The sequence below is a fragment of the Moschus berezovskii genome, chromosome 4, assembly GCF_049115385.1.
Source record: "Moschus berezovskii isolate FMDL1 chromosome 4, NW_MosBer_1.0, whole genome shotgun sequence".
Classification (NCBI taxonomy): domain Eukaryota; kingdom Metazoa; phylum Chordata; class Mammalia; order Artiodactyla; family Moschidae; genus Moschus; species Moschus berezovskii.
Genome location: NC_142463.1, coordinates 105,423,777 through 105,449,996, shown reverse-complemented (window position 1 = coordinate 105,449,996; position 26,220 = coordinate 105,423,777). Strand labels below are relative to the sequence as shown.

Below are 26,220 nucleotides of genomic sequence, written 5' to 3'. Positions count from 1 at the left end.
GGGCACCCAGGTGGGTCCCGCTCCCGTCCTGTCAGCTTTCTAGCCCCTCACACTGCAGCCAGGGCTCCCACCCCTTTTCCCACCCCGCTCAGGGATGCCCACCCCTGACTCTGGGCACTCAGGGACCTGGAGCAGCTTCCTCAGCTGTTTTCAATCACCCAGGTCTCTCTGTTTCACTTTCTCTTACACACACACACACACACACACACACACCATGACCCCAGAGAGCGACCAAGTCTATCTGTCTGCGTCCTCTCCCTAGAACTTCCCCAGTATCTGGTCTCGTTTGTCTGGTCAGTGTCCATGTGTCTATGTGTCTCTCTTTCTGGTTTTCCTTTGGGATGGAGTAGAGTCAGGGGAGTAGGGTTTGGGGGCTAGGGGGACTGGTTTAGGGTACTGGAGGGTCCTAGACTCACTGGCTCTTAGAATATCTGTTGTCCTGAGAAGTGGGGACATCAGGTCATGGTGCCCTGGACCCCGAGTGGTAGCAGTAGACCCATGGGGCAGGGGAGAGTGATAGAACAGACTGGGGGGAGTCTGAGTGTCAGGCCTCCGGGGAGTACCTTTGGTTCAGGTGAGGTGGCTGGAACGCTGGACTGCCTGTGAATTTTACATAACAGGCCCCCTCCTCCCCATTGCCCGCCACCACCCCAATCTCATGGCCACAGAGCTGTGAGCTTTGATTACTTTTGTATTGTTTAATCTCTTTTGGACCAAACCCCTGAAAAAAACACAACCCAAGAACAATACCCACATTTTCTGTTTTTCCCCCTTTCCCCCCAATCCTGGCTGCTTAACTCCCCCCCACCCTGGGGGCCCCCCAGCCCAGGGCCCGTGTCCATTGTCGGCCGAAGCCCCCATCCCCGGACCCCTGCTCCGGGCCCCTGTAAGTTGCATGGAACGAGCGTGTTGTCTTTGGAGCCGATTGTTTGTTATTTGGGGAGGGGGCCGCGGAGGGAAGCGCCCCCCAGCCCAGGGTCAGGGCCGGGGGCAGCTCGCGGGACGTGCTTGGTCAACAGTGGTTGGTGACTGTGGTCTGTGTTCCGTGCATTTCTCTCTGGCTTTCTTTGTTCCTTTTCAAAAAGGAATGAGAGCACCCCCTAGGGGCTGGGGCGGGTCTCACGCCGTGAGACTGCAGCCCCGACTCCACCCTGGCCTGCTCTGCCGCCCTCTTGCGGACGCCCCCTTGCTCTTTTCCAGGTGTCTGTCCCTGGGCCTCACCCTCCTTCCTCTGAGTCCCCTCTGCCTGCCTGTGTGTCACCTTGTGTCTCTGCCTCTCCTCCTCTAGTCCCTGTCTCCACACCCTCCAGTCTCTTCTCACGGGCCGTTTGAGTATTTCCTTCCTAACATGCTTCGGTTTCCTGTATCATCCGCCCGGCCCCTCCCACCTCCTGTCCTCCACCCTGGCCCCTTGTCGAATGGCTGGGGGGCCAGACGGTTCAGTTTGGACCGAGGCCTTCCCGATGACCTGCCTTCCTCAGCGCCCCCGGCTCCCTCTGACCCAGGGCCTGCGACCTGCATCCGCTGCCATCTTCCTCCCAGCCTCATCTGCATTTCCTTCCTTCACAGGTCTGGAGATACCAGAGGAAGGGGCGCCTCACCCCTCTCCCCACGGCTGGCCCCGGCCCTCTCTGCACATCCGCCCCGGGCCTTGTCTGGGCTCTGGGGCAAACGCTGCTTCGTGGCCCTGGGGGCACAGGACACCTGCCCACTCCCATCCCCCCGCCTCCCCCAAAGGGCCTTTTCCTGCCAGGTGCCCTTTTGGCCTTTTGTGAGGGAGCATGGACCAGGCTCGAAGGCTCGGGGGTATCTGCCTTCTGCTGAGGTTCCTGTGATGGGCCTCCTGTGCCCAGCTTTCGCACCTGCCTCCCCCACCAGTGGGCCTGGTCTACCTGTGTGGCCCAGGAGGGCAGCGGGGGCCTCCGACACGCTCCCCACCCACCTCACCCCAGCCTCTTCCCCACATTAGGGGTTTCTCAGAAGCTGGTTCTCACACTCCCTGCCACCCTCAGCTCGAGGTAGGATAACCCTTAACCCTGGGCTCCCAGCCCTAAAACACTGCCTCCCCTGAGGGCCCCCTCTAAGGAGGGTGTGGGGGAGCCCTGAGGGCTGCCTCTCCACCAGTCAGCCACAGAGACCCTCCTCCTTTCATGAGGAAAAGACCTCCCCCAAACCCCTAAAAATGTTTACAGTCTCTGCTGGTCCCCTCCGTGTAAATACCACTACCACCCGTGCGTTATCCAGCCCGGCCCAGCCCGGACGCTGCCATCTCTCTTTCTGGGAGTTTAGACAATTATTTCCCTTGGATTTTTTCTCTCTCTTGATTTCTCCCTTTGCTTTGGGGGGTAACTGGGTATTTGGGAGGAGGGGTGCGGGGCGGGCTAAAAGGGTTTATTACCTGATCATTTTCTTTAGAAAGAGGTTTTAGGGAAAAGAAATGGGGTGGGGGTGGGAGTGGTAAGGGGAGAGTGGGGAGTCAGTTTCAGACACTTCTCTATGCTTAACTTATTTATTTATTGCATTTTACTTTTAAAGAGTTGGTCTTTTCTGTCTAAATAAAGAAAAAAGTTTAAAAGCTTCAAATAAGTGTCTTGGAAGGATGGAGGTAGATGTGGTGCCCACGGGGGATGGGGAGAGAAGGAGGTAAGGAAAGTGAGGTTGGGGAGAGAAAACTCTGTGAAGAAGGCCCAGACTTCCTCACAGGAAGTCCTCTGAGCACAGCCAAGGCCTTGATCAGGCCTTCTTGATCTTATTCCTCTGCCCTTCTTTTGGGCTTAATTCTGGAATGCGCTACAGAGCAGGCACAGAAGAAAGCAGGTCAGCAGGCCTCTTGCCCATAGCCAGCCCTGTCCATCTGAAGGCTGAGGACATGCAGCCTCACTCTTCAGACCTCCACTTGTCCCTCGTTCACGTGGGGGAGCTGGCCCAGCACCCAGCCAGCAGGGATACTGGGAGCGGAGTGTACCACCGCCGTTTACAAAGCAATTGCTCTTCCTGATTCTTTTCTAGGCCCTTAATGTGCATTTCCTCATTTCAGCAACCCTGTGATGTTGTTGTTCAGTTACTCAGTTGTGTCCAACTCTTTGCTACCCCATGGACTGCAGCATGCCAGGCTTTCCTGTCCTTCACTATCTCCTGGAGTTTGTTCAGCTCAAACTCAGGTCCATTGAGTCGATGACATGAGGCCGGATATAATTTTACAGACAGGGAAATGGAGGATGTGGAGGTGAGCTCACTTACCCAGCATCACAGAGTGACAAAGGGATAGTGCAGGAATGGAACCCAGGCCCCAAAGCCCATGATGGACTTGTCTCACAGCTCCAACCACCTGTCTGTGACCTGAGGCAAAGATCCCAAGAAGTACCTAGCAGGCCGGAGCAGTGACTCCTATCAAGCAGAAAGTGGATGCATTAGCCCTACGTTTCTCGGTTTTCTAGATTCCACTCTGTAAACTGCTTTCCTGCTGGGGTTCACACAGGTGTTGTCTTTAACTTCACAACCTATGGGCCATTTGCTTCTAGGCGGCTACCTGCAACCTCACCCTCATGACATTCTATTTATAAACTTGCTCACTTTCCAGCCTAGATCTGGCCTCAGGCCAGAGCTGTTCCGTGAGAGGACAAGGATGACTGAATCCCCACAACTCACCCCCCATCTATGCCCCATACTTCTGCCTTTTCTTAAACTGCCCCAAACTAAGAAGAGACAGAAAGAGAAGTAACATGTGTGGCACGAAGGGACTATCTGTGGACATTGTTTCAAGAAAAAAACATGTCTCTTGGCTTGGTGAGACATCAGGGATGGGACTTACTCAGGATTCTGAGCCAAGTCCACAGCATATGAAATCTCAGAGACACGGGTGTGTGTGTGTGTGTGTGTGTGTGTGTGGAGTGTGTGTGTGTGTGTGGAGTGTGTGTGTGTGGTGTGTGTGTGTGTTCAGAGATGGGATGAGGTGTGGACAAGGAGGAAGGTCACCAGAGTTGGAATTAACATTGTGAATTTTCCCCTGAGCTGCTCACTGTGGCTTTACAAGTTTCTGGACCAGGACAGAAAGATGGAAGGTTGGGTTTAAACCAAAAGTCACCTCCAGAGTGATTTACTGACAGCTGGGGTCTCCTGAGATGTGGGGACTGGGGGGACTAGGAAGGCTTCCCCTTCCTGGCATCTTTCCCTTCACACAAACAGGGAAGACAACATTCATTGCTTGTCACTGCTTGCTGCTGTCCCGCCTCCCTCAAGGCTGCAGCCAGTTTTTCTCCAGAAAAGCATTAGGCAAGTCAGGTTGAACGATGGGGATGAAGACACAGGGTTCTCCTGAGGAATCAGAACAACATCTGGGCAAAGATTCTCCAGACCCTTTGACGGCCAAACAAAGGAGGCCACCTGAGACAGAGAAGAGGGCTCCTAACTTGTATGAACACAGATTTTTCAGACATCATCCTGCTTCAAACATCGCAGGAAAGGTATAAAGGAGAGGTAGTTCTGTTAGCTAATGAAGTTCACTAACCTCTCTTCTGAGCAGCAGAGGCCTCAGTAATAAAATGCAGAAGAAATAGGAAATGATGACAACAGGATCACTTACCTTCAAGCCAAACAAGAGGAAACAGCATTAGTTTCTTCTAAAATAATCAAGTTATTGTTCAAATGTTTATGGCAGCATGATGAGGAGAGAAGGGAAAGAAGGCAGAAGCGTGGAGCTGACAGGTTAATAGCAGGGACTGGGGGAAGCCTTCTAGTTTTAGAGATAAAAAGACGTTTAGGGCTGTGGCGACGAGAATGTGGTAAGGGAAAAAGCCCCTTCATTCCTTCAGTGCATTCCCATCCCGTCTGTATTTTCAGATCTTTAAAATATATGAACGTAACACAAGGTGTCTCGCTTCTTTAGGGTTGGACTCTTCAGTAGCTCGATTCCCTCTCTGATTTTCAGGCTCTCCATTGTCTTTTCATTCTCCTGCTAAAACTTCAAAGACTTTCACAGCCTTGGCTGCTTGAGTTTGTGACTGAAGCAGTTCCCACTCTTGGCCAAGCAAACCTCATTCCCTTTTCCAAATTGGAGAACTTGAGTAGCCCTGGCTCGAGCTCCCAGCTCTAAGATTCTCCCCTCTCTGGCGGCTCCTTCAGTCTCTTCCTGAGCAGTCGGCTTCCTCTTGCTCCTCCTAAATGGGGTTGCATCTTCTCTTTACTCAAAGAAGATGAGTACCAGATACGTGTTTCTAACCTGCTGTTTCTCCTGAACTCGTTTTGGTGGTGCCTCTCCTCCCTCCATCCTCCTCACCAGTCCCAGCCCAAACTGCAATCACACTGTTTCTCTCATGTCTCAGATCCAATGCAACTGCACAGCCCTGCTGGCTCTCTCTCACTCACGTCTGCTTCTCGACCTCACCGCCATCAGCACTGTCCAGGTTCTCCTCACCCACCGGAGAGCTACAGTTTCCTCCCCACCCAACTCCACATCTCCCCTCCTGTTCTCCAGAGAAGTCATCCATCTTCTACAGATTCATTCACAGATATCTACTCTGCCTTGTTCATCTGCCATGTCCCCACCATCCTCATCAGTGCCCAGGACATTAGGAGGTGCTCAGCAAATAAGAAATAACTGCTGGACACCTATATCTACATTTCTTACACACGCCTAAACTGTTAACAGGTCCAAAGCTAAAATATTTTCTTTCCCAAAGTTTCACATCTTAAATATATCCATTTGTCACTGAGCCATGAAACCTTGAGAATCTTTTACTACTCTCGAGTAAACTCAATGTTTAATGCTAACTCATAAATGATTTTACTTCCGTAATTTTTTCATATTCATTTCCCTCATTTCAAGTTATTACTGCATCCACTTACTAATCAAGACTAGTCTCCTACTAACTGATCCCTCTGTATGTATTCTGCAACATCAAAGTTTCTCAACTGCAGCTCTTTTTTATTTTTTGGCCATGCTGTGCGGCTTCTGGGGTCTTAGTTCTCCAATCAGGGTCTGAACCTGGGTCCTCAGCAATGAGAGCATGGAGTCCTAACCAGTGGCTGGGGAAATTCTTGATTTTACCTGGCATTCAAGGCTCTTTAGAGGCTTATCTTCCGTTTCATTCCTATACACACCTTAAATCCTAATCAAACACAACTGTTTGTTGTTGTCTAGACAAGTATTTGATACCTCCAACCCATGTATTTTCATTCCCAATTACTCATGTTGGCACATAACAGCTCAATGAAGTTCGCTGAATGCCTTCGTGTTGAAATCCTGCTCCTTTTGAACAGTTCACTTTAAACACCATTTTCTTCATCAAGATTTAACTGCTTTCACCCAAAGATCTTTCTCACATCTTTTCTAGTCCTTTTGCCACTTAACCCTTCCACAGCTGGGGATCATGGTCATTACTTCAAGAGCCTAAAAGTTAGTAGAGCTTCTTACTTTGCTTTTGGCTTTATTGCAGTATCTAACACAATACTCGGGAGAAGGCAATGGCAAGCCACTCCAGTACTCTTGCTTAGAAAATCCCATGGATGGAGGAGCCTGGGAGGCTGCAGTCCATGGGGTCGCTAAGGGTCGGACACGACTGAGTGACTTCACTTTCACTTTTCACTTTCACACATTGGAGAAGGAAATGGCAACCCACTCCAGTGTTCTTGCCTGGAGAATCCCAGGGACGAGGGAGCCTGGTGGGCTTCCGTCTATGGGGTCACACAGAGTCGGACACGACTGAAGTGACTTAGCAGCAGCAGCAGCAGCAGCAACACAATACTCTGCACAAAGCAGATAATCAATAAATATTTGACTTTACCTTGTTATTCTAACTCTGGAGTTCCACTTTCTACTTCTCTGTGGATTCTTTCCTCATTAAATAAAAAAATTGTTTTTCCCTATTAACACAGTAGTATTTGTTGCTGTTCAGTTGCCCGGTTGTGTCCGACTCTTTGCGACCCCATGGACTGCAGTACACCAGGCCTCCCTGTCCCTCACCACCATTTTCAGAAGTTTGCCTAAGTTCATGTCCATTGCATTGGTGATGCCAGCCAGCCATCTTATCCTCTGACGCCCTCTTCTCCTTCTGCCCTCAATCTTTCCCAGCATCAGGGACTTTAATATTTACCAAATTTCAATTATTTAGTACTGGCGGCTGAGTGAGAGACCCACTCAATGTCTCTCCCCGAGCTGCCAAACAAAATGTCAAACTACTTGCTCTCAAGGTCTCTAATCAAGGAGCAAAAGCATGTGGCTCGGGATTATAAAAACAGGAGGGTCTATAAAAATAATTTAAAACATCCAACCAAACAAAAACGCTGAGCTTTTCAGAGCAGATTTGGCCCAGAAACTAACACACAGAGAACAGGGATTCTAAAGTACAGGTACTCAGTCCATAGCACCTGAGATTCTTCTGCAAGAGCAAAAAACACGCAAGACCACACGTGTGCAGAGGAGGGACTCCAATCATCCAGAGTACACAGTACTGAGCTGGCACTCCCTAAAGGTGATATGTACCTTTCAGTTCAGATTCCAGAGGGAAGTTTCCTGTTACTTGAAAAGCAAAAAAGAAAATATATGTTGCTGGGCCAGGGGTACAGTGCTAACACCTGTCCCAAGGGCTCTGCCAGACTCTATCTGCATCAGACTGAGGCGAGATGTCCTGTGAGTTGCAATGTGGAGCGGGAGCGAACCAGCACAACCAATCCTGAGAGCTGGAGAAGGACCTTTCTGGAAACAGACCTGTGGACCAGAGGCCTCCCAGCTTCTCCTTTCTCCTTCTGCTTTTTCCAGCCCTCCCCATCTCCTGCTCTCAAACAACCGCCTCACTAGTTGTGCAGGAGAGCCACTTACATGTTTCTCCCCATCTTCAGATGGATCATTCAAACTCAAATCTCAAACATTCTTCTTCACCTCTTCCCACACAACCCAAAGGATTTGTAGTCAAGGAAACCAAAGAATAGTTTCATCAATAAATCAATTTATTTAAAAGAATATGTTACAATTAATTACACTAAGTGACATTACCAAACAATTTTAGAGTGGTTAGCTCTAGAACAAGGAATGAAAGAAACACTGTTAGCCATTATGTGTCTGTGTATTTTCTCTTCACATTTCCTAAATCACAAATAAAAAATACAAGATACTGCAGTGAAAATACAATTAGAGTTTCTCTCAAATAAATTAAAAGTGTGCATGGTTTGGGGAAAACTGAAGCCCAGCTCACTGGCTTACAAAGGGGGCGTGATATAAAACTGGTGTCCAAGTTTAGCAGTTGGCCAGTGCCTCCACCCACATCACTCCCCTCTTCGATTCTGTTCCTCCCCAGAACCCTAAGCTTCCCACACATCCTAGATTACTGCTGAGGAGTGAGCTGACGCCACTGTGTATATGAGTGAGTCTTGGCATGACACGCTCAGGTTTAGAGGAAGAGGAAGGCAGGAGGTGAAACCGGAAGGTGGGGGACTAATGACGCACACCCACCACCTCTCCTCTCTGAGTATTCAACCACATCACCATCCCAAAGGGAAGCTAATGTGACACAGTGAATCTGGAAGGAACCTAGCGGGTATGCTGCGGCCCAACAGACCAAATGGTTTCTACTGCTGAATCAATCCAGAGACCACCAAGGAGAGAAGGGAGGGCACAGTTGTCCCTCTAGGTTTGGAGACTTCGGGTCACCCAGGATGCCATCCCCTTTAAGAAAATTGCCTTCCAGAGCCAGGTCCCCAAGTTGGCAAATTCTGAAATGAGAGACAGAGGTGTCACCTCCCATCAGAGCCCTATACTGCTGCTCCAAGCACTGGATTTGGATGTACAAGAGGGAGTGACCCAAAGCTACTGGCCTGGGCAACAGATGAAACCAGATGGGCCAGGTATGGGGATGCCGAACATTTACCTAATTCCTCCCTGAGAGCTGTCCAGGCCTAGGAGCTGCCCTGAGCACGCACCTGTGCTGAGCTTAGACCTAGAGCAAGGGGAGGGGAGAAAAATGGAGAGCAAAATTAAACTATAAAGAGCAGAAAACCCAAAGCACGGGCCAAGGGAAACTTTCTACAGAGATAGGTTTCTCAGGGCCTGCATTTTCTCCTGACCCATAACAACTCTGAGCTTTTATCAAAGAGGATACGAACTCTCTGTAGGGGTGAAAGGAGAGGAGACCAGGGTGATCCTGCTGGCTTTGCTGCGGGCAAAGCAGGGGGCAGGGGGACCTCTCCATTTCCAAAAAAAAAGACTGAGGAGAAGCCTCCCTGAGCAGAACCCAGGACTGAGAAAGACAGTAGGGATTCGAGAAAGGAAGTGCAGAGTAAGAGGGAAAGGGCATCACACGAACACGGCTTCATGCAAAGAAGAGCTTGACCCTAGGAGCTGCACAGCCCCAGTGACCTCTGCCTCCATCGCAGGACACCTGCTGTGAGTGGGAGAGATAAGAAAGCCTTCCTCCGGGCCTTCCCTCCTTCCCCTTCTCCCCAAGCTGGGGCTTTGTTAATGGAACCGCCTCAAGTAGGGGCTGGCCCTCAACATATCCTCCCAACAGGCTAACCATCCGATGGGCCCCACCCAATCTCCAAGTGCCAAGTGAGTGCCAGGTCAAGGCAGGAGGGAGGGAATAGCGTCTCCACACGCTAAGAGCACCCCCACTGCTCTCACATCTGGAGGGCAGCCTTTGGGCTTCCCATGGACTCCAGGATTTGTTCATTCCTCTCCCACTCTGACAGAATAGGAGCAAACTGCTATTTTTAAAGTGTGAACAGAGCTGAGGCCAAAAACCTCTTCAGCTCCTTGGAGTGGGCAATCAACATACCTTCTTCCCATGGTCCTCTGGCTCATTATTAAATTCATTTATGCCAGAAGAAGTTAATTCTGTGCCAAAGCCTCCAAAGCAGGGCTCACTCTCTGAGGCTTTAAACACAGCTTCCTTATAGTCTGCACTCTGCGATCCCACCTGGCTTGGAGAAGGCGAGGAAAGACAGGATGTCCTACATGAAACCACACCGCCCCCCCACCCCCGCCAGGGCAAGTGCCTGCCAGGGTAAGAGTGAGAGAGAATAAAGTGCCTCACGGCCATCTGCAGAGACAAGTTACAGAAAAAGAAACTTCAAACCACCCAACACTGCTCAGTGACCACAACCAACTATGGTTGCCTCCCAGTTAGACAAAGCAAAAGATGCCACTCTGTAAAGGCTTTTGTTCAGAAGGTAGAGAAGGAAAAAAAGTAAAAGAGGCTCAAAAATGTGTTTCAGATGCATCAGAGCCTGACTAAGAGCTCTTAATGCCATCTCTTTGGAGCCTGGGGGTTCAGAATGTCGCTCCTGCTGCTCTCACGTCAGGAGGGCAGCGTTTGAGACAGCTACATTCTCAACCCCCAGTCAGCCCTGGCCCCAGACCCAGGAATGCAGTTCTTAGGTCTCAAAAGGTCCAACTGCAAGGTCAGATGAGGCGCTCTTTTAAGGGGCAAAGATATTTTCCTTCAGTCTCCTTTTAATTAAAAGTTGAGATCCAACCCAAATCAACCATATTCCTAATGTCCTCAGCTGGCTTAGATGGGTTATGGTTTTGCTTGGCTCATGTCACTGACCCGTTCCAAGTTTCCCCAAAGCCTTGGGGATATGGTCAGATCCTTCCCCAACATGGTTGTTTAAGGAAGTCACAGAGAACCTAACAGTTACGGTGCTACTGGTCAGGAACGTAAGAAGCTTACGTACACAGTGCCTTTCTTCTTTTCTCCCCTACCTAAGTCCAATCTTTGTGCCTAAAGGTATCAGCTTTGACTCTGGTCCCGAGTACGATCCCTGCTTTACAAACAGCAGAGAAACGGGCAATCATGACCATGAAGTGTTTCCAGGGTCTGTGGCATCAACCTCCTGAGCCCCGCCTTCCTCTTCATTCTAGGCCTGCTGAGGAAAAGCATACAGGGGGCCCTGGGGAGGCAGGAAGATGTGGAATGTGGCTAAAAGCCATGAGTGGAAGAGAGAGAAATGGACCAGGAACATTGTCTTGGAATCAAGAGAGACCACACCAAGTCTTCAGACTCTCCCTGCATATCTGCAGCCCCACTGCCCTTGAAAAACACACTTCTTTCTCCTCCCCAGAAGCTTTTTGAAGATAAAGAAACTATGCTCCTTGCTCCTCAGACTCTATGGCAACCAATGGTCCAAAATCTTCATTCAATACAAAAAAGGGGGGAAAACCCAAGCAGGTTGTAAACTTTTCGAGTCCTTCATGAGGAGAGGTATTTTTCCCTGTAAAATTTTTTTTTTCCTTTTTAAAGTTTGTTTCAAAATAAAGAGAGCAAGAGAGAAGTCATGAGTTCTAGTGAAAGGTGTGTAAAAACACAAGCTAAAAAAGGTACTGCCATCAATATGAAATTTAAAAAGAAATATATATATGTATATACGTGCAACTAATTTGCGTATATATAATTTTTACATACATACATATATATGTCTGAACAGTGCAAATGGATGGAGTTCATAGTTCCAGTTCTAAAAATATAGTACAAGGAGAGTCTGTTGGTATGAGGCCCAGAGGAAAGGACAAAGATCCCTTTGGCGAATTGGTTGGGCTTATTTCTTTTCCTGTCTTAACGCAGCTGACTCCTGGTGCTGACCCATCTATTGTTCTCTACCAGCTCAATTACCGAGATATGAAACTCAGAGGGATTATTAATGACATTTAGTTTAGGGCTTCTGAATATAATGACTGTTTTCCTTTTTCTCTTCTTGTGTGTTAATGGTTACTCTGTCTGACATGGGAGACGAATGGGGTAAGAGGATGAGGGTGAAGAGAAGGAACAGGGTAATGAGAGGCTAGGTGGCCACATCCCTCTGCTGTGACCTCGCCATCTGGAAAATGTTCTGAAAGGAAAACAAGACAAGAGTTACTGGGAAGCCTCAGGGGTCTTCATCTCCTCCCATCCAGAGACAACCCCTCACACAGAAAATGTACAACTGGATGACTCAACGTGATGGGCCTCTCCACTGGACACAACTTTTCATCAAGAATCACAGCCTTTTAGAGCTGGAAGGGGTCCAGGATATTACTTATCCGGCTCAGTCTTTCAGTCTCACACATAAGAAAAGATGAGAAAACTGAGATCCAGGGAGGCCGATTTGAACAGAATCACAGAGAGAAAAGTGTCTAGGAGAGAATCCAGATCTGATCCCCAGAGCCCTGTGTTCTTCCTACAAAACCAAGAATAAAAATATTCATATTCCTTACTTTACTTTCTGAACCTCAAAAACATCTTCTTGGAGAGTAAGCAGCTAATTATTCAGAATCTTTTAAATTCTGTTCCATCACTAGCATGTACAGACAGCAGGAAAGCAGCAGCAAAAACCACACACACACACACACACACACACACTCTCTTGGTTATCCTACACACTCTTTAACATCTCATCTAGTCAGAAGGACTAAGGCTAAGTACAACTGCCCTTCTGGATCAGGAACAACATGGAGGGCGAATGATAAAAAAATAGGTAGAGGAGGGTCCATGAAATCACAGGAGATGAACAGCCTGTGGCCAACAGCCACCCTCTTGACAAGGGAAACAGGGCTTTTTGGCACAGTCTGGTTTAGCATCCAAGGCTAATGACCTCTCTGGAAGAATATCCTGGCTCACATGGGATAACTGGACTCTAACAAATCCTCCTAGAGGAGTGTCCTGGCTCACGTGGAATGACTGATCTCTAACTAATATGCCTAGAAGAGCATCCTGGCTCACATGGGATGACTGGTCTCAACTAATACTCCTAGAAGAGTATCCTGGCTCACATGGGATGACCAGTCTCTAACTAATACTCCTAGAAGAGCATCCTGGCTCATGTGGGATAACCGGTCTCTAACTAATATTCCTAGAAAGATGGAAGTGAGGGTCCCAGGAATTTGGATACAGGACTGTACATTTTAAACAAACAAACAAAGATGAAAAGGTCAATTCAAGATTGTTTAGAATTACCTCTTTTCTCCACTTGAGCTCGCAGAACACCCTCTCGAAGCACTCATGCATGTAATTAAACTGAAAAAAGACAAAGCAATATTCACTGCCTTCTCCAGACCAGGCATCACAAAACCATGCCTTTGAACTCCTGCCCAGAGTCACCTTCCAAACTTGCTCAGCCTGAGAAAAACCTTAAGAGACCATAAAACCCAGGCCTGGCTCATCTGCTATTCTCTGGCTCCTTCTAGTGGTAATTGTTAGTCAAGAGGAAAGTGCAACTGCTAGTCCTACTTGGGCTTAAAGGAAAGACAGAAGAACCTGGGGATCTAGGATTCAAACAGGTTCAGATCTTGACTGTTATCCCTACAGCTCCATTTGTGCATTTAGCTTTAGGAGAACTTTAAGCCCAATCTACTTTCCCCAAGCATGTTTCCCCAACCATCACTCACATATGGTGTGAAGATTTTAACCCATCGAGGCTTCTTCTCTCCTCGTGCATATTCAAAACAGAAGGCCATTCCTTCTTCATCTGTATCCCATCGCTGCATCTCATCCCATTCAAATGCTATTACCTGGTTCTGAACAATTGAGAACATAAGTTTGAGAATGCTGGGGAGCTTAGGTAAGATGGTTCTGAACCAGGCAGCAGAAAAAAATGTAGAGATGTCTATAGCATTTCATAGAAAGGACTGACAGAAGAATAAAAGTCAGTGTAAACAGCCAGTGAAGGTGAGGAGCAGTGTGCACCCAGAGCCTACGTATCCCAGTCAAAACAGTTTTGATTTCACTCTTCCCCACCCCAAGCAGGAAGTAAAACATAGCAAGTGAGCATCAGAGCATTCCCGGTGTTCCTGGTCCTGCCCCCTGACCTCCTGGTGCATGCTCAGTGGACTCTCACCTCCAGCTGTCCTTCTTCAGTGCAGGCATGCAATTTAAAGTGCGTGATGCTGATGGCTGTGATAACATGCCCCTTCCTCCTGGAGTCGCAGGCACAGTGGGGGAAGATAATTTCATTGTAGCCCTCACAAGTCCTTAGCATGTTGAGGTACTAGGGGAAAAAAACGGAAAGAGAAACAGTGCTACTCTGGAACTATACCATCCTCAAGAGCTGCTGAGAAGGCACAAAAGAACCAAGAAAATCCTCACAACCTATAGACCGTGCCTCTGGGCTCACATCTACTGTTAAGCTGGGACAGGATTCCTGGATGATCCTTCATCCTCCTTCTAACTTTCACCTCCATACTTCAACCCTTGTCTCTTTCTCCACTTAAAAAAAATAAATAAATGAAGCCGGAAGAGAGATTGCAACCAAGACTCCGAGGAGGGAACTCATAATGCCATTTAGTCCAGCCCTCTATTTTCACTGTACCTAAGGGATGAAACGGAGAAGGCAATGGCAAGCCACTCCAGTACTATTGCCTAGAAAATCCCATGGATGGAGGAGCCTGGTAGGCTGCGGTCCATGGGGTCGCTAAGGGTCGGACACGACTGAGCGACTTCACTTTCACTTTTCACTTTCCACTTTCACACATTGGAGAAGGAAATGGCAACCCACTCCGGTGTTCTTGCCTGGAGAATCCCAGGGATGGGGGAGCCTGGTGGGCTTCCGTCTATGGGGTCACACAGAGTTGGACACGACTGAAGTGACTTAGCAGCAGCAAGGGATGAAATCAAATCTGAGAACTAATGTTTCTCGTGCCCTCTCCAATCAAAAGTTAGATCTCAATGATGAGGATTAAACCACCCAAATCTCATATTCATAAAAGGTTTAAGCTGAGGGAAACTTAAAAGTTAGTCACTTTATAGAAACCCAGAATAATATGAGACTTGCCCAATGTTAGACGTAATAATAAGTGGTACAACCAGGATTACAAATCAGGTTTAATTTCTAGGCCTCTGACCCTTTTTCTCTGTTACCAACTAGTGCCCTTCAGCCCCTCTGTCCCCTGGGTCTCCAGCATGTATGTCTCCTTAAAAAGCATCTGGACCCGAATCAAGTGGCCTATGTGGCCCTCAGAGGCACAGTGCTCCCCAGAGAGGTCTCGGAACTCTTCTCTTTTCCTCCACAGTGAAGGCTAGCCTCTCTCTGCCTTAACACTACTTTGAATCGAGTGGGGACAGAGAGAAAGAGAAGGCGCGGGAAGGAAAGTAGGAGAGAAACAGAGAAAAGATGATAAGAACAAAAGACGACGCATGGACTCTGAGCTGGTTTCCTCATAGACTGCCTGGGAAACAAGCAAACAGTCTTGCATCTGTGTGACACCACCATCTGCATGTCACACAGGAAGAACAGGCATAGTGGTAATGTGTGCAGAAAGAGAGTTAGAGAGGAGACAAAGGTGGAGCCCCTAGCTGATTTCAACTAGATGGGTAAGGAAGTTAGAACACTGGAGAGCCGCCTTCTGCCTCACCAAGAGAAGAGACACAAGCACAAAAAAGACCCTACACAACCCATGGCTCTGGTACCTAGGAATGGCACCTAACACTGTTTTCTACTGCCACCAGGGACTGTCTGGGAAGACCTAAGGGCCTGGGGGGCAGGAAGGAATCACACCACAGGTTCCCTTCCCTACTTTGTAGTTACTTCTGCTCAGGTAAAATAACAACCACTTTAAAGGTGAAAACTTACAAAAGGGTAGCAAGAACACAGGGTCAGTGTCAATTCAGAAGTGCCAAAATACTTGTCTGCATCATTTTGCTTCTGTCTCCTTCCGCCCATTACCCCACTGATCACCCTTTATCATCATCCTTCCTGAGTCAGTGATAAACTGCCTAGCCCTTCTACTGGCACTATGATCAAAAGAAATCTCTGGCTACTTCATTCTGGTAAATATGACAGGCATTGGATGATACAGGAAAGAACTCTTCTGGGGTTATGACAAGACAAGAAACAGTGCACCGAAGAATGATCCAACTCCTGGTCCCAGATGCCCTGGGCTTCAATCCTGGCCCCATCACTTCCTAACTGCGTAATCCTGGGCAAGTTATTTGAACACAAGCAAATTACTAAACCTAGGAGCCTTAGTTTCCTCTTCCAGAAAAACAGAAGTAATAATATTAAATAGCATCTATACCATACAGCTATTTGTAACCTTTGAAAGTACTTAGTACATAAGCATAGTACTTAGTACATAATTAGGTATCAAATATATGACAGCTACCAAAAATAATTTTAAAGGCTCCATTAAGGTAAAGTGTCACTGGGGAAACTTAAGATTTTCCCAAAATTATCAGGTCAGGTAGTAAATCTCAGCTTTAAGAGGGCAATCTCTATATTCCTGGATTTGCAGAAAGTGCAGAGAAGAAATATTTAAAATTTTACATGTATCAAAATTTCCAAAAGGGAAGTTAACTTTTGTTTTCAAACATATTTACTTAAGGGTATAACTATGTATCTATTTGTATTTCAAACAAAAATTACCCTGTCCATTCTCCTTTCATATTAAATATGTATCCTAAATTAGTTTCTCTGATTTGCATACCACTTAGATGATGGCCCCACATTAGGCAAAAGAAGAGGACAGGTATGGCATGGGACATTTTATAAACATTCACTGTTCAGCAAGATAGGTAAATACCAAAAATAGGACAGTTATTAAGGCAGAGACAAAGTACTTAACAGAGAAAACATTTTTGGTGGGGGTATGGAGAACCATTCTGGAGAACTCTCTGTTCTCCCAAACTTCCTGAGGAGGGTCAAACCATATCTAATATTGAAATCAAGGCCTGAGAGGAACCATGGGAACCAACTCTCCCAAATTTCAAGGGCAGCAATTCTCAAGCACCTGAAATTTCAGACTCATTAGGGTGCTTCTGTAAAAATTTACAAAGATTTCTAGATCCTACCCCTAGAGATTCTGGCTTAGTATATGTGAGGTGGAGTCCAGAAATATGCACTTGAAGCAGGCTTCACAAGTGATTCCTGTGTAACTGAGCTGGGGACTACACTTTGAGAAACACTCACCTCCACATATACCACCTTCTGTGAATTCATTAAAAATTACATTGACAAACACAAACCCAGAAACTTCCATTTGTCAGTTCAATAATGGCAAGACATAAGTTACACACATTCACTGCTTGAAAGAGAGTAAAAAAAGACAGAGAGAGAAAAAAGAAAAACAAGTCTTGTATACATTATATTCTCAACCATCCAAATTTGAGATTCAATCTAACTTTGTAAATAAGTAAAAAACAAAAACATTTTGATCATACTGGGTATTACAAACTACGGCAAAGGTATGTGGGGAGCAGAGGAACTTACAGAAAGCTTATTTATCTGTTAAGAACTTTGTGATGTTTCGTCAAGACTCTACGTGATAGCAAGCAATTCTAACATCCCCAATATACAAAAATGAAACTGAAAGTGAGAAGTTTGTGAATGGCTGAAAGTCTCACAGTTATCTGGCAAAATATCATAGTGATCAGGCCTAATCTTAGGCCTATCAACATGCTAAGCTGTTATACATAACGGTATCAACACCCACGGGCTCTGAGGGATCCATCTGAGGTGGAAGTTTCAATGTATTGACCATGACCACTGTCTAGGCTAATGTCTCTGAACACTAACACTTGAATAAAATTCAAACTTTCTGGGGGGTGTAGGAGAAGGCAATGGCAACCCACTCCAGTACTCTTGCTTGGAAAATCCCATGGACGGAGGAGCCTGGTAGGCTGAAGTCCCTGGGGTCGCTAAGAGTCGGACACGACTGAGCGACTTCATTTTCACTTTTCACTTTCATGCACTGGAGAAGGAAATGGCAACCCACTCCAGTTTTCTTGCCTGGAGAATCCCAGGGACAGTGGGCTGCCGTCTAGAGTCGGACACGACTGAAGCGACTTAGCAGCAGCAGGAGGTCTTTAAAATCAGGCTGCAATATTATGTGGCCAGCACAAAACTGTACACTGGCACTAGGCTTTCAAGAGAACAGAATTCCATAAATGTTTAAGCATATTTTATATTTATACTCAGTTAAGATGACCCGTGGGGAAACATATCAACGTACGAACTGCCCTTGAGTTCGTCACCTTGTATGACAAGATACAAACTTGAGTCTAAGAAATAACTTCATAATAGATTACTGTGTTTGTTAAACTCAGACTTGCTATATTTTGCCACAGAACAACTTAAACCTATTTATTTCTCTAGCACCTTGCATTGTGCCTGGCACACACTTGGTGCTCAACAAGTATTTTTTGTAAATATATAAATGGAAGATAGTGCATTTAGAGTGCTATATGTACAAAGAAACAGTATGTATTCCACATTCAGAAGTTTTTATGAAATTACTTTGATTCTGTTGGTTTTGACAAAGCCAAAGAACTACTGCAGGGGTTTACAGCCTTTTTCACCAAAATATGCAGACCTTTTGGTCAGAATCATGCATTAATATATAGAAGACAATACCATTAAAGAAGAGGTGGAAGCTGAGTTTAAAAATCTTGTCTCCCATACAGCAAAATTTCCTTAACTAAAATTCTGCCAAGACTTAATTCCACTTAAAAGATTTGGGGAAATGCAGAACACTGGTAGATGGTTTCCTCTTTGTCATATGAGTGATAAAATAAATATCCCACCTAGATATAAGACTAGGAGTTAAATAAGTTCAGTGGCTAACTTGTTTGTATTCTTATTCTAAACATTCCCTCCTAAAACTGCTCAGAAAGTACAAAAGAAACTCAAGTGGCCTATTAGAATTATTATCAATGCAATTACTGCCTTCTGTAAAAACTGTGCTCAACTGCTCAGCTGTATCTGATTCTTTGCAACTCCATGGACTGTAGCCCACCAGGCTCCTCTAACCATGGAATTTTCCAGGCAAGAATACTGGAGTGAACTGTGATTTCCTACTCCATTGTGTCAAAACTATATGAAAACTATTAGGAAAAGCTATAACTGGAAAATTTTGAACTATATGAACTGGCCAGGAAAGAAGTTTTAAAATGATATGAGTAGAGTCTTTATAAATGTTCTTTATACATTTTATTTTTGACAAGTTTCATCCCTCCATTTATGGCAGATATAAATTCAAAACTATTTTTGAAATATTCTAAGAATATCGTAGTAGCCCTCTCCAACAGAACTTTCTGTGGTGATGAAAATGTTCCATATCTGAGCTGTCCAATACAGTAGCTACTAGCGACTCACTCAATACCTGAAATGTGCTAATGCATCTGAGGAATTGAATTTTGAATTTTATTTAAGTTAAACAAATTTAAAATTAAATTTAAGTAGCCACATGAGGCTAGTAGCTATGGAATCAAACAGCACAGCTCTAGGATATCACACTAGCCAAGAGCACTACTGAGCACAAATGTTTGAGCAACTGCAGAGATGGGGGTTGTGAAAACAAATGACTTCCCCACTGCTAAATCACAACTAAAATAATTTCTAATGTTAAACACCTAAATATTAATTCTCACAGAATCTTATTTTTTATCATATTAAATGTTTTGCACATCTTTTAGGCCTTTTTATTATAAAAAAGAATATTGTTTAGTAATCACTAATAATAAAATTATATACCCATATATAAAACAATAAGCTCTTTGTGTGCTAAACAGAGGAACACAATAGACTTTATATCAAGCTCTATATCCCCCTCCTTTTTTGTTTCTTTGGCTGCACCACGTGGCACTCAGAATCTTAGTTCCCTGACCAGGGATTGAATCGTGCCGCTGCCTTGGGAGTGCGGAGTCTTAACTATTGGACTATTGGGTAAGTACCCTACTCCTTTTTAAATCAGTTTTAAACAACAGATTTAAAAGATAAGAACAACAGATTTAAAAGATAAGAAGGGGAATTTTCAAAAAGCACATGAAAAGATGCTCAACATTTTTAATTATTAGATATGCACATCAAAACTATAATGAGGCATCACCTCATACCAGTCAGAATGGCTATCATCAAAAAGTCTACAAATAAATGCTGGAAAGGGTGTGAGGAAAAGGTAACCCTCCAACGCTGTTGGTGGGAATGTAAGCCAATGCAGCCACTATGGAAAATAATATGGAGATGCCTCATAACACTAAAAATAGAATTCCCATATGATTCAGAAATCCCATTCCTGGGCATATATCCAGACAAAACTATAATTCAAAAAGAGATTATCATACTAAGTGAAGTAAGTCAGAAGGAGAAAGACAAATACCATATGATATCATTTACATATGGAATCTAAAAAAAGGCTACAAATGGACTTATTGCAACTACTTATATGTGGAATCTAAAAAAATAATACAAATGAATATATACAGAAAACAGAGACTCACAGACTTCGAAAACAAACAACTTTCAAAGGGGAAAGGTGGGGGCGGGGAGGACAAATTAGGAGTTTGGGATTAATATACAAAAACTACTATATATAAAATAGATATTCAACAAAGACCTACTGTATAGCACGGAGAACTGTACTCAATATTCTGTAATAAACCTATATGGGAAAACAATCTGAAAAAGAATGGATATATGTACAACTGAATCACTTTGCTGTATACCTGAAACTAACACAACATTGTAAATCACCTATTCTCCAATATAAAATTAAATTAAATTTAAAAAGGGATAAGGGGCATTTTATAAAGAGATTATGGAACATAAACCTACCATGACCATTTTCCTTTGTTCATACAGCTTCTGTAATTGGTAGGATTTTTCCTCTGCTTTGATGTAACCTTTTTTCACATCATCAACAGCCTGTCACCAAAACAAAGGCAAGGAAGAAAGAAATGTAAATAATTATCATCAAGTACATTCTTAATAAAAATAAAGGGATACAGATTCATTTTCACAATAATTCGTGTCCATCTGTACCATCAACATCATTGCCTGTGAACTCTGCAACTCTTATTCTAAGTCTGTCCTGTTGCTGCTGCTGCTGCTGCTGCTGCTGCTAAGTCACTTCAGTCGTGTCCGACTCTGTGTGACCCCATAGACGGCAGCCCACCAGGCTCCCCCATCCCTGGGATTCTCCAGGCAAGAACACTGGAGTGGGTTGCCATTTCCTTCTCCGTCTGTCCTGTTAGGAGATTTAAATTCAGGTTAATTTATACATGTGAAATAATTACAGAACATTGAAAGATAGTACACAATACTGTATTAAAGATAACAATGAAGTAGCAAAAATGTGTGACATAGTGAGTGATACATGCAGTCAGAACAGGAAAGCTTATTGCTAACTGTAGTTATCAAGGAAGTCTTGGTTGGACCCCACAGGATAGGCTGAATAGGAGAAACTTCAGGCTAAAGTCAGGAAACAGAAATGGGTTTGGATTTAAATATACTCAGGAGACAGACCTGCCTGATCAGAATAAAGGATACATGTTAGTGGACAATGAAAATAATTCTGAATGCATAGGTTAATAGAACACGAAGGATCCCAAAGAGCAGGCATAGGAATTTAGACTTAAGGACAGTAGAGAGCTAAAATAAATAATAAAAAGTTGTTGTTTCAGAAAGATTGATCTCTACATGACTGCCAAATGATTTAAGCTAAGAAGAGAATGAAACAGGACAATCAATGATATTGTGGTACTTAAAGCATGAAGTGAAACAAGACCTTAGTCCAGCGGGAGAGCAACTGGAAGAAAGAAGTGATAAATCTGAGACCATAAACAGAAAAGCTTCCAGCAAGGATCTGATATAGAAATGAAGGTATCCAGATACTAAACTATTCCTGGTTCAACTGTATGAAACATACATCCCCTTCCTAACCTTACTCCACCTCTCCTCCACTCTAAGAAAAACTTTAAAAATCCAATGGAAGGGAAAACTGATCTTTGGGAGGAAAAAAAAAGAAAAAGAACAAACAGAACCATTTGTCCAGAGCATTCAGAATCTACCCTCAGTTACTCCAAAGACAACCATATGCAGACACCAGGCAGGGAACCACCTGAATCTTTACCAGAAAACTGCCAATTTCCTTCAGGTAGAAATCATTCCGCACAGTCTTTTACAGGAAAACATTTGCCTATTAGAATGAATTCAGGATTGAAGTCAAGAGACGAGTTCAAATTCTAGCTGTCACCTACCCATATACATTTGAGTAAGTCACTTAAACCCTCTCCTTCTATAAAACAGTAATAAAATCCATCTTGAAGGTAGACAACAAAACAAGATAAAAGATGATAATAGCTTTGTGGAATATATATAAATAGTTATCATTACTATCACTGATACTGGCATCATTTGCCTGTAAATTCTAAGAACCACACAAGGATATATCCTCCCTGGGACTGCCTCTGGAAAGAGCATCCCAGTGTCTCCCCAGTCCTAGCCACACAAGCAAGGATTCAATTAGGCAGAGAGATTATATTCACAGGGGGACGCTCAATGGGAACTGCCACCAGTGTCCTACAGAACCTCAGCACTATCACCAGAAGACTTGGCTGCTCCAACGAGATCAAATTTAAACCAGTTAGACTGAAAAGCTGGGAGAGAAGTAAAGAGGGAAAACAAACAAACACTGATGTATCAATGCAGTTTCTCCAATACCTAGAACTGTCCGACTAGTAATAGCACTTAAGTACCTACTGATGACCATTTCCCCTGGGCAGAGGTGGGCCAGAGTGAACATCCAACTCTAAGTGAACTATTTTCATGTGGGGCAGTAAAAATGTTCTCTCCTCACTCATTTCTAATCAAGATTATATTGCTTGACTAGCTGAGTGGAAAACATAAATATCAGGACACTAGATTCTTTTTCCCTTAATTGAAAAAAATTTATGAAACAAAACAGATACATCGTTTTTAAAAATATGCATTACTAAGAGGCACCTAACCAAAGCAAGTTTGATCGCACAGCCTCATTCCAGATATTATTAAGCACTGTAAGCAGTTTTTTGTGATATTCCTTTCATAATTCTAAATGTCATGCTTATGCTAATTCCTAACTTGTCAATTTTAGACAATGTTGACTTGCTGTGTTAAAAATAATAAGTTTTGGGCTTCCCTAGTGTCCCAGTGGTAAAGAATCCTCTTGCCAATGTAGAAGACATGGTTCAACCCTTGATCCCAGAAGATCTCACATGCCTCAGAGCAACTAAGTCCATGTGCCACAACTACTGAGCCTGTGCTCTAGAGCCCGGGAGCTGCAACTACTGAAGCCACATGCCACAACTACTGAAGCCTACATGCCCTAGAGGCCATGCTCCACAAAAAAAGAAGTCACCACACTGCAACTAGAGAGCAGCCTCCTGCTCACCTAACGAGAGAAAGTCCTTGCACAGCAACAAAGACCCAGCACAGCCATAAATAAATAAATAAAAAGAGTTTAAAAAAAAGTTTTAAGGACTACCCTGGTGGTCCAGTGGTTGAGCATCCATGCTTCCACTGCAGAGGGCATGGGTTCAATCCCTGGTTGAGGAACTAGGACCCCGCATACCATAATGTGCAGCCCAAAATAGTAATGTTTTAGCTTTCATATACCACTCCTACACTCTCTCTTCTTCCTCCAACATCTCAATAAAAATTAAATCAGTAATCAGTATTGAATACTGTAATCAATACATTATTCAGTTCAGTTCAGTTCGTCGCTCAGTCGTGTCTGACTCTTCGTGACCCCATGAATCACAGCACGCCAGGCCTCCCTGTCTATCACCAACTCCTGGAGTTCACTCAAACTCATGTCATCGAGTTGCTGATGCCATCCAGCCATCTCATTCTCTGTTGAACCCTTTTCCTCCTGCCCCCAATCCCTCCCAGCATCAGTCATTTCCAGTGAGTCAGCTCTTCGCATGAGGTGGCTGAAGCATTGGAGTTTCATCTTTAGCATCAGTCCTTCCAAAGAACACCCAGGACTGATCTCCTTTAGAATACATTATTATAAGCATGTAAACACTGTTCACAACTAAATCATGTGCTGTTACCAGGACTTCCTTTCTTAACTGCCTTATGTTTGTAACTTTTAGGTTAACTGCCTTATGTTTGTAACTTTCCACATGCATCTTACCAATTCTTCCACAATAACCAAACACCAAACTCCTGTTGACTCACTCAAACATTCGTTTTCTAAAAACTGTTGACCATTCTCATCTATTGTGTCTCTGCCTATTCTCTTCACAGGTTTACGCCTCTTAAAATCCATTACGATTATTCTAGTAAGCTTTCAAAAAGTAGTTTAAATGTATGTTTAATCTGCCAGGTTTAGCCAGAAATTAAGTATATCCTACTATGGATTTTGACTTTATCAATTTTTTAAGGAAAAGGCACATTACTATCATTATTATCTAGTATTTCATCAATTCTAAGGTGCATAGTTTTCTCACATTTTATCAGTTCTATAATTGGGATGCATCTTATAATCAATGATATATTTTGTTTAATTGGTAGCTTTTTTCTCTTAGCAGTACATAAAATACTAGTGCATCTTACAACTGATGGCATATTAGAATTGATGAGATGCATGAGACAGTCCCACCATCAAAATATGATACAAAAAATCAACTAAAATTAAGTGAGGGAAAAATTTTAGTATTATTTTCCAAAAGGCACAATTGTTTACCTAGTCAATCATAAAATCATTTGAGCTGCTGTGCATTGCTGGGAATGTAAAATGGTACAGCTGCTATGGAAAACAGTGCAGTGGTTCCTCAAAAAATTAAAAATAGAACTATCATATGATCCAGCCATTGATCACGATTCTGGGGATATTAAAAGCAGAATTCTGAAGAGACATTTACATAACCATGTTCATAACATCATTATTCATAATAGCCAAGAGGTAAAGGCAACCCAAATGTCCATCCACAGATGAATAAACAAAATGTGATATACACATACAATGGCATATTATTATTCAGCTTTAATAACATGAATAAGCCTTAAGGACATTATGCTAAATAAAATAAGCAAGTCACAAAAGACAAATAATGTATGATTCCACTTACATGAGATATCTAAAGTAGTCAAGTTCACAGAAAGTAAAACGGGAGTTGCCATAAGTAGGGGAGACGGAAATGAGCTGTTTAATGATGGGGTGAATTTTAGTTTTTCAAGAGGAAAAAGTTCTGGAGATCTATTGCATAATAAAGTGAATTCAACACAACTGAACTGCACATTTAAATGGTTGAGAGTAAAAAAAAAAAAAAACAACTTACCAAATAATAAATTTTAAATACATACAGTCTATTGTGTCAACTATACCTCAATAAAGCTGTTTAAAAAACTGAAGAAGCAAGAGAGTTCAAATACTTTGGGGTATGAGACACCGATACAAAAATAAAAGCTTTTCTATCTGTCCACCTAAATGTTTCGCTCTGTTGTTGCTGTTTAGTTGCTAAGTTGTGTCCTACTCTTTGCAACCCCATGGACTGTACAGCCCACCAGGCTTCTCTGTCCATGGGATTTCCCAGTCAAGAATGCTGGAGTTGGAAGAACCATTTCCAATGTTGGAAAGGAAGAACCATTTCCTTCTCCAGGGGATTTTCCCGACCCAGGGATCAAACCTCTGTCTATACTGGCAGGTGGATTCTTTACCACTGAGTCACCAGGGAAGTCAGCCCTACTTTTGCTTTACAGTTTTATAATTCAAAAAGTAATTTCACAAGCTCTGCTTTGTTTAAAGTTTGATACTGATTTAAAAAAAAGTGAAGTACTACTATTATCCTTTAACAGATCAGAAAACAGATCTTAACAAAGCTTTGTTAAGTGTTTACCCAATGGAGAGCTTGTACTTGAACCAGATATTCTGACTTCTAGAAAATAATTTTTCTGCTCCAACAACACAAAGAAAAAATATTCCATTCATAACTGTAATAAAAATATAAAATACTTGGGAATTAATTTCAAGGGGCATATGTGATCTGATGGCACAGATGGTAAAGAATCTGCCTGCAAGGCAGGAGACCTGGATTATACACACACACACACACACTGGAATATTACTGAGCCATAAAAAAGAATGGAATAGTGCCGGTTGCAGCAACATAGGTAGACCTAGAGACTATGATACTAAGCAAAGTCAGTCAGAAAAAGACAAATGCCACATGACATCACTTGTATGTAGAATCTAAAATAGGACACAAATACACATATCTGTGAAACAAAAAACACACTCACAGACATAGAGAACAGATCTGCAGTCACCATGGGGGAGGAAGGACCTGGGGAGGGAAGAATTGGGAGTTTGGGATTAGCAGATGCAAACTATCATATATAGGATGAACAGATAACAAAGTCATATTATATAGCAATGGGATCTATAGTCAATATCCTGTGATAAACCATAATGGAAAAGAATATGGAAAAGAACATGTGTATACACATGTGTAACTGAATCACTTTGTTGTACAGTAGAAATTAACATAATTATAAGTC

General features: G+C 43.9%; 1 protein-coding gene across 3 annotated transcripts in view; it reads right to left on the bottom strand.

The window, feature by feature from the left end:
* Nucleotides 1-7,923: 7,923 nt before the first annotated feature.
* SNX27 (sorting nexin 27) overlaps nt 7,924-26,220 on the bottom strand; it is an 84,130-nt gene continuing 65,833 nt past the window's right edge. For 2 of the 3 annotated variants that reach the window (XM_055402046.2, XM_088835760.1), the window contains 5 exons: nt 20,512-20,601; nt 13,804-13,953; nt 13,355-13,483; nt 12,924-12,983; nt 7,924-11,820 (listed from right to left, as the gene is read on the bottom strand). In XM_055402046.2, the coding sequence (XP_055258021.1) occupies nt 11,773-11,820; nt 12,924-12,983; nt 13,355-13,483; nt 13,804-13,953; nt 20,512-20,601 (477 nt within the window). In that variant the 3' untranslated portion in view covers nt 7,924-11,772. The remainder of the gene's footprint in view (nt 11,821-12,923; nt 12,984-13,354; nt 13,484-13,803; nt 13,954-20,511; nt 20,602-26,220) is intronic. The other variant, XR_008682702.2, reaches the window with a different exon arrangement.